The sequence below is a fragment of the Vidua macroura genome, chromosome 12, assembly GCF_024509145.1.
Source record: "Vidua macroura isolate BioBank_ID:100142 chromosome 12, ASM2450914v1, whole genome shotgun sequence".
NCBI lineage: Eukaryota > Metazoa > Chordata > Aves > Passeriformes > Viduidae > Vidua > Vidua macroura.
The window spans coordinates 21,754,127-21,770,030 of NC_071582.1; the positions used below are offsets into that span (position 1 = coordinate 21,754,127).

A 15,904-nucleotide genomic window follows, 5' to 3' on the forward strand; every position below is an offset into this window, starting at 1 on the left:
CAGGCTGAGCTCAGAGTCCTTTGGAACAGAGCACAGCAAAACTCACATGGAGTTATTGAGTTGTGGCTCTAAGAGGGAGCCTTCTCCACATCAAAGGTGATTTCTTTGAATTAAAAAAAAAAGAAGACATTAAACTTGCAGGCATTTGATCAAGGAAAAAAAAAAAAAACCTCCTTTTTCCCCTAAAATCCCTCAGAGTCTCAGGAAAGCCTGGAGCGGTCTGAGAGGCGCAGGGAGAGGTGGGAGCAGAAGCAGCGCAGGAGGAGAAGGATCAGGCAGCGCTCCATCAGCAGGGAGAAGTGGGTGGAGACGCTGGTGGTGGCAGACACCAAGATGGTGGAGTTCCATGGTAGTGCCAACATCGAGAAGTACGTGCTGACCGTCATGAACATGGTGAGTGCTGGGCCCTGCAGGGCTGGGCCACGGGAGCTCGGAGCCCTGGGCTGCTTCCCCGGGGCTGGGAGGCGCCCAGAGCCCATCCAGGTGCCCCCTGGCACGGGCAGGGCACCCAGAGCCCATCCAGGTGCCCCCTGGCACGGGCAGGGCACCCAGAGCCCATCCAGGTGCCCCCTGGCACGGGCAGGACCACCTGGACAGGGCATCCAGAGCTCATCCAGGTGCCCCCTGGCACGGGCAGGGCACCCAGAGCCCATCCAGGTGCCCCCTGGCACGGGCAGGGCCACCTGGGCAGGGCATCCAGAGCCCATCCAGGTGCCCCCTGGCACGGGCAGGGCCACCTGGGCAGGGCACCCAGAGCCCATCCAGGTGCCCCCTGGCACGGGCAGGGCACTCAGAGCCCATCCAGGTGCCCCCTGGCACGGGCAGGGCACCCAGAGCCCATCCAGGTGCCCCCTGGCACGGGCAGGGCACCCAGAGCCCATCCAGGTGCCCCCTGGCACGGGCAGAGCCACCTGCCCTGGGGCCATGGGGACAGGGGACATGGCCTCCCCTGGAGGTGCCGGCCAGGACGGCTGAGGGAAGGACAGCCAGGCTGTGGGGGTCTCCACTGGCAGCCTGGGGGCTGTGCTGTGCTGCAAGCAGACAAGGAGGTGGCTCAGTCTGTCCCTCTGCTGCTGCCGGGGTGGCACCTCTTGCCATTCCGGAGGAAAGCTTTGGTCGATGGCAGGAAAAGGTGGGATGGGGCAGAGGGCCTCAGGTAACATCCCGGGATTTCTGGCACCCAGAGAGCACCGAACTCCTTTGAGATGTTAAACAGGTCCAATAGGAGTGGGAGCAGAGGGGTTCCCCGGGCGTTTCTGGCTGAGTTCCACCAGTGTCTGCACAGATCACATCGAGTGTACAAGGATTCCATGGCAGGCCTCGCTCCAGGCCCGTGTCTGCTCTTGTCTCCCACGTGGGGAATTCCTGAGATGCTGTCAACAGCCTGCAGCAGCTTCCCCTGCAGGAGCTGCTGCAGCTGGAGGTGGCAGCAGCGCTGTCCTGGCTGCCCCGTGTCCCCAGCCGTGTCCCCGTGGTGTCCCACTGCAGGTGGCGGGGCTGTTCCACCACGCCAGCATCGGGAACCCCATCAACATCGCCATAGTGCGGCTGATCCTGCTGGAGCACGAGGAGGTGAGGCCCAGAGCGGGGCTGAGCCCTGGCAGCCAGGCTGGGCTGGGCTGGCAAGCAGGCTCCCTCCTGGGCTGGCCCCGTGGCCTGGCCGAGTGTGTGCGGGAGAAACCCAGGTGCCCGCCTTTGCCCTCCTCGTCTTGGCTGGTGTGGGCAGAGGAGCTGCAGAGCCTGCTTTTGGGGTGGTTTGTGGTGACACCGTGCCAGTGAGGTGGCAGAGGGCTCTGGGTCACTGGGTGGTCGTGTCCAAGCTGCCCTGGTGGCTCTGGGGGGCCTGAGGCCACTCAGGGTCTCCACAGCCACGGGGTTTTCCTGCAGTGCTTCTTAACCCCTCTTACTGGATGATTTAATGTTTTGGTTGAATCACAGATGAAAAGAAAGCAGGAAAAGGGCTGTCTTCCCACCCAGCCTACAAGCTATGAACATGGAGCAATTCCATCTGGATGGCACTCACTCCCAGTCCCACTCTGATGTGTCTGGGGTCAGACCTCTCCCCTCCCCATCCCAAAATCCAAACAGAGATCTCCCTTTATGTTGGCAGGAGGACCTGAAGATCTCCCACCACGCAGACAACACCTTGAAAAGCTTCTGCAAGTGGCAGAAGAACATCAACGTGAAGGGAGACTCCCACCCCCTGCACCACGACGTGGCCGTGCTGCTCACCAGGTGTGGGGCCCACACTCAGCTCTGGGGCTGTGGCAGCTAAAAACTCACCTGGCTGGGGGTGGGGGCAGCCAGGGGAGCAGCTCCTGGGAGCTGTTGAAATCTCGCTCTCCCTGCCTGGACACCTGCATGTCAGATCTGTAATGTGAAATCTGGGGATATTTCCCGGTGGCTGGAGCTGCTGTGGGAGGTGTCCCTGCCCATGGAATTAGATGATCTTTAGGATCCCTTCCAACCCAAAGCATTCCATGAGTCTGTGATGCTATGGATTGGTCTCAGATCTCAGGTTTAAACCTGGACACAGCTCCCAGCTGAAGTTCCCAAACCAGGTTTTCACCGTGGCCCTGCTGCCAAGCCCCAGAAGGGCTGGATCCAGGAGCTGTACACAGGATTAACTCTCCTTTTTCCCTCAGAGGCTGGGCTTGGCAGAGCAGCCTCTGGGAAGCCCCTGACCTCCCACGGAGCTGGCAGGAATTCCTGCCTCTGGCCAAGTTTGTGTACCTTGCAGTCAAAGCCTGGTTTGAGGCTTTCAGGCTGCCGTGAGCTGGATGTTGTGGTGGTTTGGGTGATGATTCACAACCCACAGCAGCTTTATCTTCCCCGGGAGGTTGCTTTGTAGCAGAAATGAGGCACTTCAGGCCTTGTACTTCAGTGGAGCCGTTCTTCCTGGGTGGCTGGAGCTGGAAAACCACGGCACCTCTGGGATGTGCTTCCCCCAAACATTGCTTGATTATCCCCAGCATCAGCTTTATTTACACAACGGAACAAACGCAGCCAGCCTGGCCAGCAGCTCCCATTAATCAGGCTTAATAGTGAGCTGGGGATACTGGGAGAGGAAAGGGGAAAGGGAAGGTCAGAAGTGCTTCCCCTGTGGAAGGATGCTGGATGTCTCTGCTCTCGCTCCTGTTTGGCCGCTGTCCGTGTGCCGGGTCCTGCCGCCTTCCAACGCCCTCTCTGCTCTGTGTCTGTCTGTCTGTCCGTGTGTCCTCGTCCCCTCGGCCAAGGAAGGACATCTGTGCTGCCATGAACAGGCCCTGTGAGACCTTGGGGCTGTCCCACGTGGCCGGGATGTGCCAGCCCCACCGGAGCTGCAACATCAACGAGGACACGGGGCTGCCCCTCGCCTTCACCGTGGCCCACGAGCTGGGACACAGGTACCACCCTCTTCCTCCTCCTCCTCCTGTTCTCTGCGTGCACCCTGGGGCTGGAGAAGGCACGGGGGGAAGTTGGGAGATGGTTCCCAGGTGGCTCCTCACGGGTGCAAACACTCCCTTGCTCCCCGAGGGTTTCATTCCAGAGTTAAGTTTTGGGTTGTCCCAGGTTTAGTGAGAACCACATATTCCAAGGCAACCTGGAGAAATTGCACTTGTGCATTGTCCTGGGGTGGTGTGGGAAGGTTTTGGAGCAGGGGCTGCCCACTGAGAAGTTTTAAAGTAGGATCTGTCTGTAATATCAGCGACAGAATTTTGCTTGCCCCAGTTTCAGTCAAACTTTGACAAGATCACTGGAACATTGCAGCTCCCCATAGACATCCGCGTGTGGGAAAGCACCCACCAGCGTGATCTTGTTGAATATTCCTGAGTTTTCAGTGGGAAAGCTGCAGTGAAAGCAGGGGACAGAGCTCAGGGCTGTCAGTAGCACGTCCCCAGGGCAGGTCCCTGCGCCCGTGCCGGGAGCGGGGCCGGGAGCGGTGGCGGTGGTGGCTGTGGTGGTCGTGGCTCACCTCCCCTCCGTGGGCTGTGCTCTTACACAGTTTTGGGATTCAGCATGATGGAAGCAGCAATGACTGTGAGCCAGTTGGGAAAAGACCTTTCATCATGTCTCCACAGCTCCTGTATGACACGTCCCCACTCACCTGGTCCCGCTGCAGCCGCGAGTACATCACACGCTTCCTCGAGTGAGTGCTCCCTCCTCTTCCTCCTCACTGATGGGGCTGGGGGGTCGGGGCCCAGGCGTGGGGGGGCTCTTATCTCTGAGATATCTCCCTAAGAGTGTTGGGGGTCTTTGCCCAGAGCAGCTGTGGCTGCCCCATCTCTGGGAGTGTCCAAGGCTTGGAGCAGCCTGGGGTAGTGGGAGATGTCCCTGTCCATGGCAGGGGTGGGATGAGATGGGCTTTGAGGTCCCTTCCCACCAAACCATCCCACGATTCCATGGATCCTCCCTGTGCTGTGAAGGGGGGTCAGGAGCTTTTGGCAGGGAGCACAGGGGCTGTGGCTGCACAGATAAAACCGGAGTGTTTTCCCTGAGTGCTCTCTGCAGGTTCTGCAGAATCTCTTCGATTCTCTCTGCCTGTCACGGGCAAACCAGACCCAGCCAAATTCTTCCCTGCCTTTGTTTATTTTTAGCACCCGTGGCTGATTTTTCAGCCTGTTGTTAGGAAGTTCCAAGGAGCCCAGCCTGGAGTTTGGTTTGTCAGCCAGTGGCTTGCACTGGAGGAACATTTTCCCCCCTTGCTGCAGGAAGGTTTGAAAGCAGTGAGGAGCAGCGAGGGGAGAGCTGGGCCAGGGGAGGCTGCCAGGGCCAGGCTCCGCTCCCAAATCCCAGCTGGGACATGTGGACTGGCCCCGTGCAGGGGGAATTGCTGCTGATTTATGGCTTTCAGAGGAACGGAGCTTTCCCGCATCCGCAGCGCTCTTGGCCCTCTGCTTTTAACCTTCACTTGGGGATGAAGAATTTCCTGCTCGTGATGACCCCGGGCTGCTGCGAGCTGTGATGGGGAGACAGAGCAGCTGGAAGCTCCTGTGCTGGGGTTTGGGTCTCTTTGCTCCCCCGGGAGGAGCAGCTCTTCCTTGGGAGCGGCGCAGGGCCCGGCAGGCGCCTGTCACCGGCTGTGACACCCCGGGGCCAGGGCCAGCCCAGGGCCAGCACGTGTTGTAACGGGGTGTTGGCAGGAGAACGGGAGGGAGGGAGCCAGGAAACGGGACCCTGCTGACCTGGGCTTGCTGGGCGTGCTTGGAACGGAGCTCACGTTCGGAAAAGCCGCACTCCCGGATGATGAGCGTTGTTATTTACACAAGGTAATTATCATTTCACAAGCACTGCCGAGTGGTGGGGCATCTGAAAGTGATTCCCGGCAGCAGCACGGCCCCAGCACTGCAGTCAGTGCTGGCTGCAGCTGGGGCTTCAGTCAGGGCACGAGGGGACACTGGGAGAGCTCCTGTCCCTGCTGTGGCAGCCTGTCCCCAGGGAAGGTGTCCCCTGGCTCAGGCCAGCGTAGGGTGCTGGCACAGGGTGCCTGCTGATGCTCTGGTGCTGAAGGGACTCTTCAGTCTTTGCTCTACATCACACAACCAGATTTTCAGCCTCTTTCCACAGTGCTGGAGCTCTTCTTCCATCATCCTCCTCTTGCCAGGGCCTGCTGCCCTTGCCCTGCCCGTGCCACCCCTCTGCCAGCCCCACCAGCTCCAGGGCTGTGCAGCTGATCCTTCCCAAGCTCCAAGCTCTGCCTTTGTTTTTGTTGAATTCTTCTTGGACCCTTCCTCCAGTTCTCTGGGAGCTTTTGGAATTTTAATCCCGCTCGCAAATGTATCTGCAGATCCTCTCAGGCTGCTCACAGATGGGGATTTAATCATTGTTCCATCCACTCCATCCTCCAGCTTGTTAAGGAACGGGCTGGAACAGGCAGAGCAGTGCAGGCCCCTGCATCTTTCCCTGTGGACTGGGATTTACTGCAGATCCCTGGAAGCCAGAGGGAAACTCAGGCCAATTTTTCCCTGCTTGGAGATGTGTTCTGGCCAATTGAACAGACCAGGAGAATGACTGTAAAATATTTAACAAAGAAATAGGTTCTGGAAAAGCTGGAAAGCTGAGGCAGATCCCAGTCACCCCCAGACTGGACAGAGAGCCCTCTGCGAGCTGGGGCAGGGCAGGGAGTGCCCCAAGCAGCTCAGAGGAGCAGGAGGCTGGGGACAGTGTAGGGGGGACCTGTGGGGTCCCGTGCTGGGACCCAAACAGGCAGAGGAAGAGTCCAGAGCAGCACGAGTGTCACACCTGGGGCTCATCCAGGATGAAGTGCTTGAGCCTGGACTTTTTCCAGTAAGGACACCTTCTGCTTTTGGAGAAAATGCTCCAAGTGTACAGAATGGGATGAGCTTTAAGGCTCCTCCCAACCCAAGCCATTCCAGGGTTCTGTGGAAATACGTGGGGAGGTGCCATGCAGTGTGCGTGTGTGCCTGACACAGGCTGCAGCAGGACCCTGTGTCCAGCTGCCCAACCCATGCCCCATCCATCCCAGCTCAGCCCCACATCACCCACAGGGGTCCTGCCCTTCCCGCTGGGCTGGGAGCAGCAGGATGCTCCTGCTGGTGGCACTTTGGAAAACTGAGATTTTTGAGCCCCTGGGCTGCTGAAAGCAATCCGTTTCCTGGTTTTTCTCATAGGGAAATACAAATATATTCCAGTGAGGAGCATGGGAGTTCAGGGGGGTGTCTCCAGCCAAGGGAGACGTCTGCAGGTGTCCAGTGTGGAACTCAGTGGTGGGATGGGAAAGGCAGGAGGGGGTGCTGGCTCTGCTGGGCATCACCCCTGGCACTGCCAGCACCCCAAAGCAGCAGCTCTGCTGCTTCCAGCCCTGTTTCCGTGCGGCTGGTTTGGGTTAAAAAGGAATCTTACTGCACGGGAATTCCGAGCCGTTCCCAATCACAACAAACCCGAGTAATCTGATCCGCCCGCACAGCCTTGCCAGAGGCTCGGCCTTGCTGGAAACATTTGTTTCCAAACGTGTTTCAGAGTTTGTTGGAATAACACCGCGGGCTGAGCTGGGGACAACCCCGGCTGCGTTTGGGAGGTGTCGCAGCAGAAGCGGCTGGAGCAGAGGGGGCACCTCCGCTCCCACCTCTGCCCCAAAGCAATCCTGTCCAGCCTGCTCTGGGCACGGCAGCGGGCACGTCCGGCTGCTGGCCATCCTCTTTATTTCCTCTTTATTCCTCCTAAATTCCTTTACTCCCGTTAGCAGGTCTGCGGGGACAGTTCTGCAGCTTGTGGCTCCACCGGGACATTTATGGCTGCTGCCCCTCCTGTCTTTGTCCCTTCACCTTCCCCGTGTCCTGCCACGCCGGGGGGACATGGGGGGATCACTCTGGGGGGCTCCCACCCCAGAAAGGTCCCCAGAGGTGCCCTCCACACCGGAGCAGCTCCAGGGACCGCAGAGCCGGGGCCGTGTCGGGGGGGAAATGCTGGTGGCTCATCCCGGGCCACGCTCCAGCCGCTGCTCCCGGCTCCTGCCGGAGGTGTGGGACACCGGGGTGACTCTGCTGTGGCCTCTCTCTTGCAGCCGGGGCTGGGGGCTGTGCCTGGATGACCCCCCAGCCCGGGAGCTGCTGGACTTTCCCCTGGTGCCCCCGGGCGTCCTGTACGACGTGGGCCACCAGTGCCGGCTGCAGTACGGCCCCCACTCCACCTTCTGCGACGACATGGACGTAAGGACGCGGGCATTGCCCACGGCCTGGCGGGCAGTGGGGGCTCTGGGGGGGCTTTGCTGGGGCTGCGCCCACCCTGCCCGAGGGAGGGATCTGATCTGTGCCCCAGGGATGGATCTGTGCCCAAAGGATGGATCTGATCCGTGCCCCAGGGATAGATCTGATCCGTGCCCCAGGGATGGATCTGTGCCCGAGGGATGGATCTGATCTGTGCCCAAAGGATAGATCTGATCTGTGCCCCAGGGATGGATCTGTGCCCGAGGGATTGATCTGATCTGTGCCCAAGGGAGGGCTCTGTGCCCGAGGGAGGGCTCCATGCCCAAGGGAGGGCTCTGTGCCCCGGGGATGGATCTGTGCCCAAAGGATGGATCTCATCCATGCCCAAAGGATAGATCTGATCTGTGCCCCAGGGATGGATCTGTGCCCGAGGGATTGATCTGATCTGTGCCCGAGGGAGGGCTCTGTGCCCCAGGGAGGGCTCTGTGCCCCAGGGAGGGCTCTGTGGCCCAGGGAGGGCCCTGTGCCAGGCAGGACCCGTGTCCCTCTCTTCCCACAGAGTGTCTGCAGCACGCTGTGGTGCACGGTGGGGAACACGTGTCACTCCAAGCTGGACGCGGCTGTGGACGGCACGGCCTGCGGGGAGAGCAAGGTAAGGGGGGGACAGCCCTCCATGGCCTCGGGGAGCCCTGCTCCTGCACCCACAGGGGCTCTGCAGGGTCAGCGCAGGGCTGGGCTCGTCCCACTGCCCTTGCTCTGCCCAAACACCCGCTGCCCCCAGCAGGGACTGCCCTCGGGGAAGGTGACTCACCTGGGATCACTTGAATCACCTGGGAAGGTGAAACCCGCACTTAATGACCCAGCTAATGGCAGGAGAGCACAAGGTTCTGCTGCCATGGTGGATGCTCCTCCCTGGGATGTTTCCCACTGCTGGGGAGGCACCTCTGAGCCCCTCTGGGGGCTGTGGATCCCCTTGCTGAGGGGTCTCTGTGGAGCTTTGGGTTTGTTGCCTCCCTCAAATCCTCAAACAACCCAACTCCTCTGAGTTTCCCGTGGCTTGAGCAGCTCCAGGCTGTGGCAGAGCCCAGCTGACCCCTCCATGCGAGCAAAGCAGGGATTTCCAGGGGACAATCCGTGTGCTGGGCCTCAGTGCTCCCCACCCTTAACCTGGTGTTCTCCTCCTGTCCCTGCAGTGGTGCTTCAACGGCGAGTGCGTTCCCGTGGGCTTCCGGCCCGAGCCCATCGACGGCGGCTGGAGCTCCTGGAGCTCCTGGGCCTCCTGCTCCCGCAGCTGTGGAGCAGGAGTGCAGAGTGCTGAGAGGCACTGCAGCCACCCCACGTAAGCCAGCCCCGAGCCTGGGCTGCCCGGACCCCAGGACGCCAGTGAGGAGTCACAGAAGGCCGGGCTGGTTTGGGCTGGGAGGGACTGGTTCCATCCCCTGCCCTGGAGTGACTCAAACAAAGGGCAGAGACTCCACACTCGGAGATGTTAAACATACCCACTGCCCTTTAGTGACAGAGCAGCAAACCAGGCATTCTTGGGGCCTGATTCAGAGTTGTTTTGAAAAATCCTGCTGCAGTTTATCACCCTGCTGCATTCCATCAGCCAGTGCTGGCTGGAAGTGTCCGGGCACTGCTGGAGGAGCAGCCATCTCCATCCTGGGATTTCTGCTGACCCATCTGCTCCCCAGATGTCCCCTTGCTCACCAAATCCCTGTTGTGCTGGATTCAGCCAAAACCCCTGGCTTGCCCTGGTGTCAGAGCAGCCTGGGATAGGGAGGAAAAGGGCTTTGTAGTAATGTTCCAGGGGAGTTGCTTTTCCATGGCCTGGGGCACTCTGCCAGCCCCAGGAGTGAGCTCCTGACCCTTCCAGACGTGTTCTGCCCATCCTCATCCTCGGGTGAGTTTGGTACGTGCTGCTGGGCTCTAGAGGGAAGTGCTCTGTCTGATCAGCACCTGGGTTTATGTTTGACATAAACTCTGTGGCAGAGGTGCTGTGGTGCTTTGTGGAGCGTTCCAAACACAGCTGTGGACAGGCAGGAGAGCAAACACTGGGAATTTCCCGGGCAGTTGTTTGCTTTGGCCACTGGAGGTAAATCTTCAGCTTTGCCCTTGGGATGAAGTGAGAAAATGTGTGCTGGGCATCCCCCCCTCCCACAGCCATTCCTCAGGGCAGAGCGTGTAAACACAGCCCTAAAATAATCATTAGCTTCATTCTCTTCAGCAGAGTGTGCCCAGGAGAAGGAATTCTCGTGAGGTCACTGGGCCATGGGCCATGGACAGTGGTGTGACCAAAGGAAAAGGCAGCGTGGCAGGAGATGGTGGCCGTGTTGTGAGGCTCTGCTGGCATCTGAGAAAAGCACTGTTGTGCTTGCCAAGCCTCTCTTGCTTTGAAAAGTGTCAGCTTTGCCATTCCCCGGGGCAGTAGAGGAGCAGAGTCAGGAGGACTCCCTGGGATGGAGAGCAGCTCCTCCAGAGAGCAGCCGCAGGAGGCTGGACGGGGCTTGGAGCAGCCTGGTCTGTGGAAGGTGTCCCTGCCCACGGCAGGGGGTGGAACAGGGGTGGACTTTAAGGTCCCTTCCGACCCAAACCGTTGCACAGCTCTGTGACTCTGAGGTCTGTGCCCTCCTAGCCCGTGTGACTGGTGTTTCCCCCCGCCAGGCCCAAGTACGGGGGCCGGTTCTGCCTGGGCGAGCGGAAGCGGTTCCGGATCTGCAACGTGCGGCGCTGCCCCCCGGACAAGCCCTCCTTCCGCCAGCTCCAGTGCAGCCACTTCAACCCCATGCTCTACAAAGGGAAGCTCTACAAGTGGACGCCAGTGCCCAACAACAGTGAGTGGAGGGCAGAGACCTCAAACCTGGAGAGGCTCGGGCAGGGCCCCGGAGCGGCCGGAGCTGGCCGCTGGTGTCGCAGCCTTGCTTGCAGCCCGCTCGTGCTGCGTTTTGTGCACTTGTGCATTTGACACTGCCCCGGGCCGGCGGGGCTGGTTTGTGCTTTCGGAGGCGCCGGGGTTGAGTCTGTGCCTGTTCCCAGTTAACCCCTGCGAGCTGCACTGCCGGCCCGAGCACGAGTACTTTGCGGAGAAGCTGCGGGACGCGGTGGTGGACGGGACGCCCTGCTACGACGGCGACGCCAGCCGCGACGTCTGCATCAACGGCATCTGCAAGGTGGGGCTGGGGGCACCCAGGGACACCCCGGGCCTGGGAAGCACCCGAGGGGCAGCACCCACCCTTGGGCGCTCAGCATCCCCTCCCTCTCATGCTGAGCTGGCTCCTTTTGCCATTCCCCGCTTGGAGAGCGCTGCTGGCTCCCGTGGGGTGAGTGGTACGGGCTGTGCCAGCCTCTGTGCTGGCCTCAGGGAGCCAGAGCACAGCCCAGGCCAGGATGGATGCAACCTGCAGCAACCTTGGAGCACCCTGGTCTCAGGGAAGCTGTCCCTGCCCATGGAAGGGGCTGGAACCGGATCGTCTTTAACGCCCCTTCCAAGCCAAGCCATGCCAGGGTGCTGTGAATCCCCCGGGGACGATGCAGGCGGTGCTGGGAGGGACTGGGAGATGCTGGCGTGGGGCTGACGGGCTGTCTCCCCTGCAGAACGTGGGCTGTGACTACGAGATCGACTCGCACGCCGTGGAGGATCGCTGCGGGGTCTGCCACGGGGACGGCTCCACCTGCCACACCGTCCACAAGACCTTCGAGGACAGCGAGGGGCTGGGTAAGGGCACCTCCTGCTGTCCCCAGGGCACGCCGTGCCTGCTCCAGCACAGCTGGGCTGCTGCTGCTCCTTTGGAAGGGGAGTTTAATTCCAACTGGTCGATTTTTTGGGGATAAGGCAGCAGGGAGCTCAGGTGGGCTCAGGGCAGGGTAGGGCTTGGTGCCCACTGGTGCCTTACAGAGGTGTAAGGATTGGCACGGTGCTGGCACCCAGGGGGCACAGCACCCACCCAAATCGTCTCAGACACCTCTGGCTCCACCAAGACCAGCGCTTGGTTCCATTCCCAGGCTACGTGGACATTGGGATTATCCCCGTGGGAGCCCGGGAGATCCGGATTGAAGAAGTGGCCGAAGCCGGGAATTTCCTGGCGCTGCGGAGCGAGGACCCGGAGAAGTATTTCCTGAATGGTGGCTGGACCATCCAGTGGAACGGGGACTACAGGGTGGCAGGGACCACCTTCACCTACAAGAGGACAGGGAACTGGGAGAACCTCACCTCTCCGGGGCCGACCGTGGAGCCCGTGTGGATCCAGGTAGGATGGAGCCCGCCCTCCTTGTGGGGCTGAGCTGCCGTGGTCCCTCACAGCCCTCCGTGCATCCAGGGGATGGGCTCTGCCCCTCCTCGGGGTGTGTTTCTCTGGGAGCCAATGCTGGAGCAGCCAAGCACACCCTGCCAGCCCGGGGAGTGTTTCCAGCCCACACCGCTTGCAGCTGAGCCTCATCCCCTTTGCAGCATTCCGCGGAATATTTACACAGGAGAGGGAGCCTGAGGAGAAAGAGCCCTTTCCTGAGGCCTTTCCCGTATCTTATCACGAGCAGGGAAAGAGCCCCCGCTGCTCTGGCTGGGCTGGACAGTCAGGAGTGAGGGAGCTGCCAGCTCATGCAAAGCTGTTGGAGTCAATATCCTTGCGACCGTGAGGCCAAGCCTTCCTCTGCAGAAACCGGTGGGAATCGTCCCACACGTGATGGCAGAGCTGGCACCAGGCTGAAATCCCCCGTGGTGCCAGGTGTGGTGGCCACGGAGCTGCATCCTATGGACCCCCAGGATCCCCCCGCCCTGGCAGTCGTGGCTCAGCCCCACGCACTGCCCAGAACATCCCTGCCTTTGCACGGGCTCGCCCAGAGCTCGGCCACCCCGAGCAGCCACAACCTCCTCCTGCCTTTCCTTCAGCAGCAGCTCGGGGTGGGATGTGAGCAGGATCCTGCTGCCGCCAAGGGCTGCTGGTAATGGGAATGCTGGCACCCGCAAATCACTCTCTGGGATTCATAACCTAATTAAAACCTGTGGACAACAACGCTTCGATGTTCATGGAGAGGTCTTGGAAAGACGCCCTGGCTCCCGCCAAAGCTCCAAGAACAACAAAGCTTTGGCAATAATGGGAGTGCTTAGACTAAGAAAAACAGGGATGAACTCCCGGCCCTCGCCAGCGCGGGCGCGGGAGGCGCTTCCAGCAGGGCTTGTGTCAACCACGGGAGCAGCAGGAGCCCCTCTGGAGTGGGAGGAATTTAGGAAATTCCACCCGTGGGCAGGGACACCTTCCACAAACCGGGTTACTCCAAATCCCAGCTCTGCTGGGGAGCCGGGCACAGGGGTCACGTCCTTCTGGCCCTGCTGGGCAGCTCCTTCACCCTGAGAAGCCCCTGGTGCAATGCCACCCCCACTGCCCTGCCCTGCCCCTGTCCCCCGTGTCCCCCAGCTGCTGTTCACCCCCTCTGTGTCCCCTGTGTCCCCCAGCTGCTGTTCCAGGAGACCAACCCCGGGGTCAGGTACCAGTACACGATCCAGCGCCCGGCCGAGAGCGAGAACGAGATCGAGCAGCCCGAGTTCCTGTGGCGCTTTGGCTCCTGGACCACCTGCACGGCCACCTGCGGGACAGGTGAGCGCAGCCCCCGGGACACCCGCTCCGAGCAGTGGAGCGTCCCTGGGGAGCCTCTGAAATTCCTGGGTCTTGGGTTTCACGAGGTCTTAGGGGAAGAAGAAAGGGACATCTGCTGAGGTCACGGCCCGTGGCGCTCAGCAGGAACCCCAGGGCTTTATCAGCGCTGTGCTCCCGGCTCGGTGTCCTGTTACCCGGCACAGGATGGAGACAAAAGAGCTTTAGAGAGATCAGGGAGCGTGGAAGGGCTGCTCTCCTGCCTGGCTGGGCCTCCCCACGGGGAGGAGGATATCCAGGGTTTTATAGAGAGCACCGGGGTCCCACAGTGTCCATGTGTGGACATTTGCTTCCCCCAGCCTGCCCCACTGCACCGCTGGCTGGGTACCCCAGGCTCCCCAGGGCAGCTTTTGGGACACTTCTGGAACGCTGCCGGGGGAGGCTGGGAGCAGCAAGCACTTCCTCGAGAGCAGCTGGCACTGGAAAAAAAGGGGAATTCAAGGACACTTGTGCTTTCTAGGTAGCACAGAGTGCCAGCACACGGGCTTTGTTTAAAACCGGCTTTTCTTTGTGTGATTGGAGTGCTTGGCTTCCAGAACAGAAGGGAAATAGAGGAGTGAATCAGGCAGGAGTCGGGTGAGGGTGAGCAGCTGGAGGAGGGCTGAGCCCCTCTTCCTGCACTGAGTGATGATGTGAGATGAGATGTGGATTCGGGAGAGCTCACAGTGAGCCCCTGGTGAGCCCCAAGGCCCTGTAAGCTCCCAAGTGCTTGAGCCAGAGCCCAGCTCAGCAGCTTCAGCAGGGCTCTGTCAGTCTCAGCTGAGCCTGTGGTGACAGCTCTCCATGTCACAGGTCAAGTACGTGTTACAGAAGCGGGGACAGAAGCCGGAGCGAGGCAGCGTGCTGAGGTCACCCTTACAGACTGGGGACACGAGGCTTTGGGCAGTGTTTTGTCCCTGAGCTGGGCTGGGGCAGGGCTGCCAAAGGAGCCGAGTGCTGCCCCTTGGTCCCCAGACCTCGCCGTGCCTGCGGTGGCTGGATGTGCTCCGGGCAGCGCGGCCGGGCCGCTGCAGCTGCACCCCCTCCTGCCCCAGCTGCCCCGCTGCCAGGGGCTCTGCTGGGGCATCTCAGCCTCAGCACAAGTGAACTTTGTGGTGCTTTCATTTTCTCCTTGCTGTCCTTGGCGGCTCAGGCTCGGTCACCTGCCGGCTTCGGTTTCCCAAGCCGTGCTGGCGCCCGTGTGGTGCCGGCGCCCCCAGGGGTGCCCTCAGTGCCCTGGGGGTGCCCTCAGCGCCCTGGGGGTGCCCTCAGCGCCCGTCCACCCGCAGGGGTGCAGCGGCAGGTCGTGCACTGCGTGGAGAGGCTGGCGGGCCTGGTGGAGGAGCGGTTCTGCGACGCGCTCGCGCGCCCCGACGACCAGCAGCGCACCTGCAGCGAGGAGCCCTGCCCGGCCAGGTGCCAGCCGCCCTGCTGCCCCCCCTCCCTCGCCCTGGGGATGGGTCCCAGGCCCTGGCTCGGTCCATGACAGCATCCCTGGGGTTGCCTGATCGCCACAGGGCGCAGGCAGAGCCTCACAGGAGGTCCCGTCCCGGCAGGATGCTCCTCCCTGCCTCTGTGCACACAGCTCGGGGACTGTCCCATCCCTGACCCTCTGTCCGAGCTCCCGGGCCTTGGGCTGACACATTTGGGATCCTCCTTTCCCCGTGGCCTCACGCGATGGGCAGTGGGATGGATGCTGGGGCACGGCTGCTTGCTCTGGCTGAGATCTTTCTCTTCCCTTTCCCCCTCTTTCCCTTTCCCTTTCCCCTTCCCCTCCACAGGTGGTGGGTGGGCGAGTGGCAGAAGTGCTCGGCCTCGTGTGGCCGGGCGGGGCTGATGAAGAGGACGGTGCTGTGCATCCAGAGCGTGGGGCTGGACGAGCAGAGGGCCCTGCAGCCAGCGGACTGCCAGCACCTCGCCAAGCCGGATGCCACCGCTCCCTGCCACCCAGAGGTCCCCTGCCCCTCCCCGTGGGCTGTGGGGAACTGGTCTGAGGTGAGAGGGCACACTGGGGATGTCCCAGTGTCTTGCAGAGGGGTGGGAGCTGGGGACAGGGGTCCCTGGGCACCTCAGCCTGCCCCAGAGCAACGGGTGTGCTCCCGCTCCAGAAATCCATGGGCTGTGTCCCCGTGGGCTCAGCAGGAATGGGAATTCCTGCTTGGGATGGGAATTCCATTGCCTGGGGAGGTCTCAGGGTGAGGAAGGGGCGTTGGGCAGTTTAATTCTGCCCCAGCCCTGGGCTTTGCAGCTCCCTTGCACAGGGTGAGGGCCACGCTCCGTGCTTGGCACAAGCAGGGCAGAAATGAGGTTTTCAGCTGGACATGGCTTGGAACAGCCTGGTGTAGTGGAAGGTGTCCCTGCCCATGGCAGGGGGTGGAACTGGATGGTCTTCAAGGTCCCTTCCAACCCAAATGATTCCATGGGGTGATTAATGGCGACACTCTCTCTGTAGGCTTGATTTATTTTTGTGTTTTTGTGAATCAGCTTAACCACAGGCTGAGGGTTTCAACCAGAAAATGATAACTCCTAATTTAAACAGCCATTCCAAAAGTGTTCAGAGTGAAGACAAATATCAGGAGAGAAAGGAGAGAGCCTGGGAACAGAGCTTGTTGCTAAGGAACAAATGGAATCAAA

The 15,904-nt window shown here is 61.0% G+C and overlaps 1 protein-coding gene across 1 annotated transcript in view; it reads left to right on the forward strand.

Annotated features, from left to right (window-relative positions):
- The window catches only part of ADAMTS7 (ADAM metallopeptidase with thrombospondin type 1 motif 7), a 35,963-nt gene that overhangs the window by 4,274 nt on the left and 15,785 nt on the right, over positions 1 to 15,904 (forward strand). The window contains exons 4-18 of the mRNA XM_053987920.1: positions 197 to 393; positions 1,489 to 1,572; positions 2,111 to 2,235; positions 3,237 to 3,386; positions 3,986 to 4,129; positions 7,505 to 7,649; positions 8,206 to 8,298; positions 8,840 to 8,985; positions 10,308 to 10,477; positions 10,680 to 10,813; positions 11,238 to 11,358; positions 11,646 to 11,890; positions 13,093 to 13,234; positions 14,560 to 14,686; positions 15,052 to 15,265. Coding sequence (XP_053843895.1) covers positions 197 to 393; positions 1,489 to 1,572; positions 2,111 to 2,235; positions 3,237 to 3,386; positions 3,986 to 4,129; positions 7,505 to 7,649; positions 8,206 to 8,298; positions 8,840 to 8,985; positions 10,308 to 10,477; positions 10,680 to 10,813; positions 11,238 to 11,358; positions 11,646 to 11,890; positions 13,093 to 13,234; positions 14,560 to 14,686; positions 15,052 to 15,265 — 2,237 coding nt within the window. The remainder of the gene's footprint in view (positions 1 to 196; positions 394 to 1,488; positions 1,573 to 2,110; positions 2,236 to 3,236; positions 3,387 to 3,985; positions 4,130 to 7,504; positions 7,650 to 8,205; positions 8,299 to 8,839; positions 8,986 to 10,307; positions 10,478 to 10,679; positions 10,814 to 11,237; positions 11,359 to 11,645; positions 11,891 to 13,092; positions 13,235 to 14,559; positions 14,687 to 15,051; positions 15,266 to 15,904) is intronic.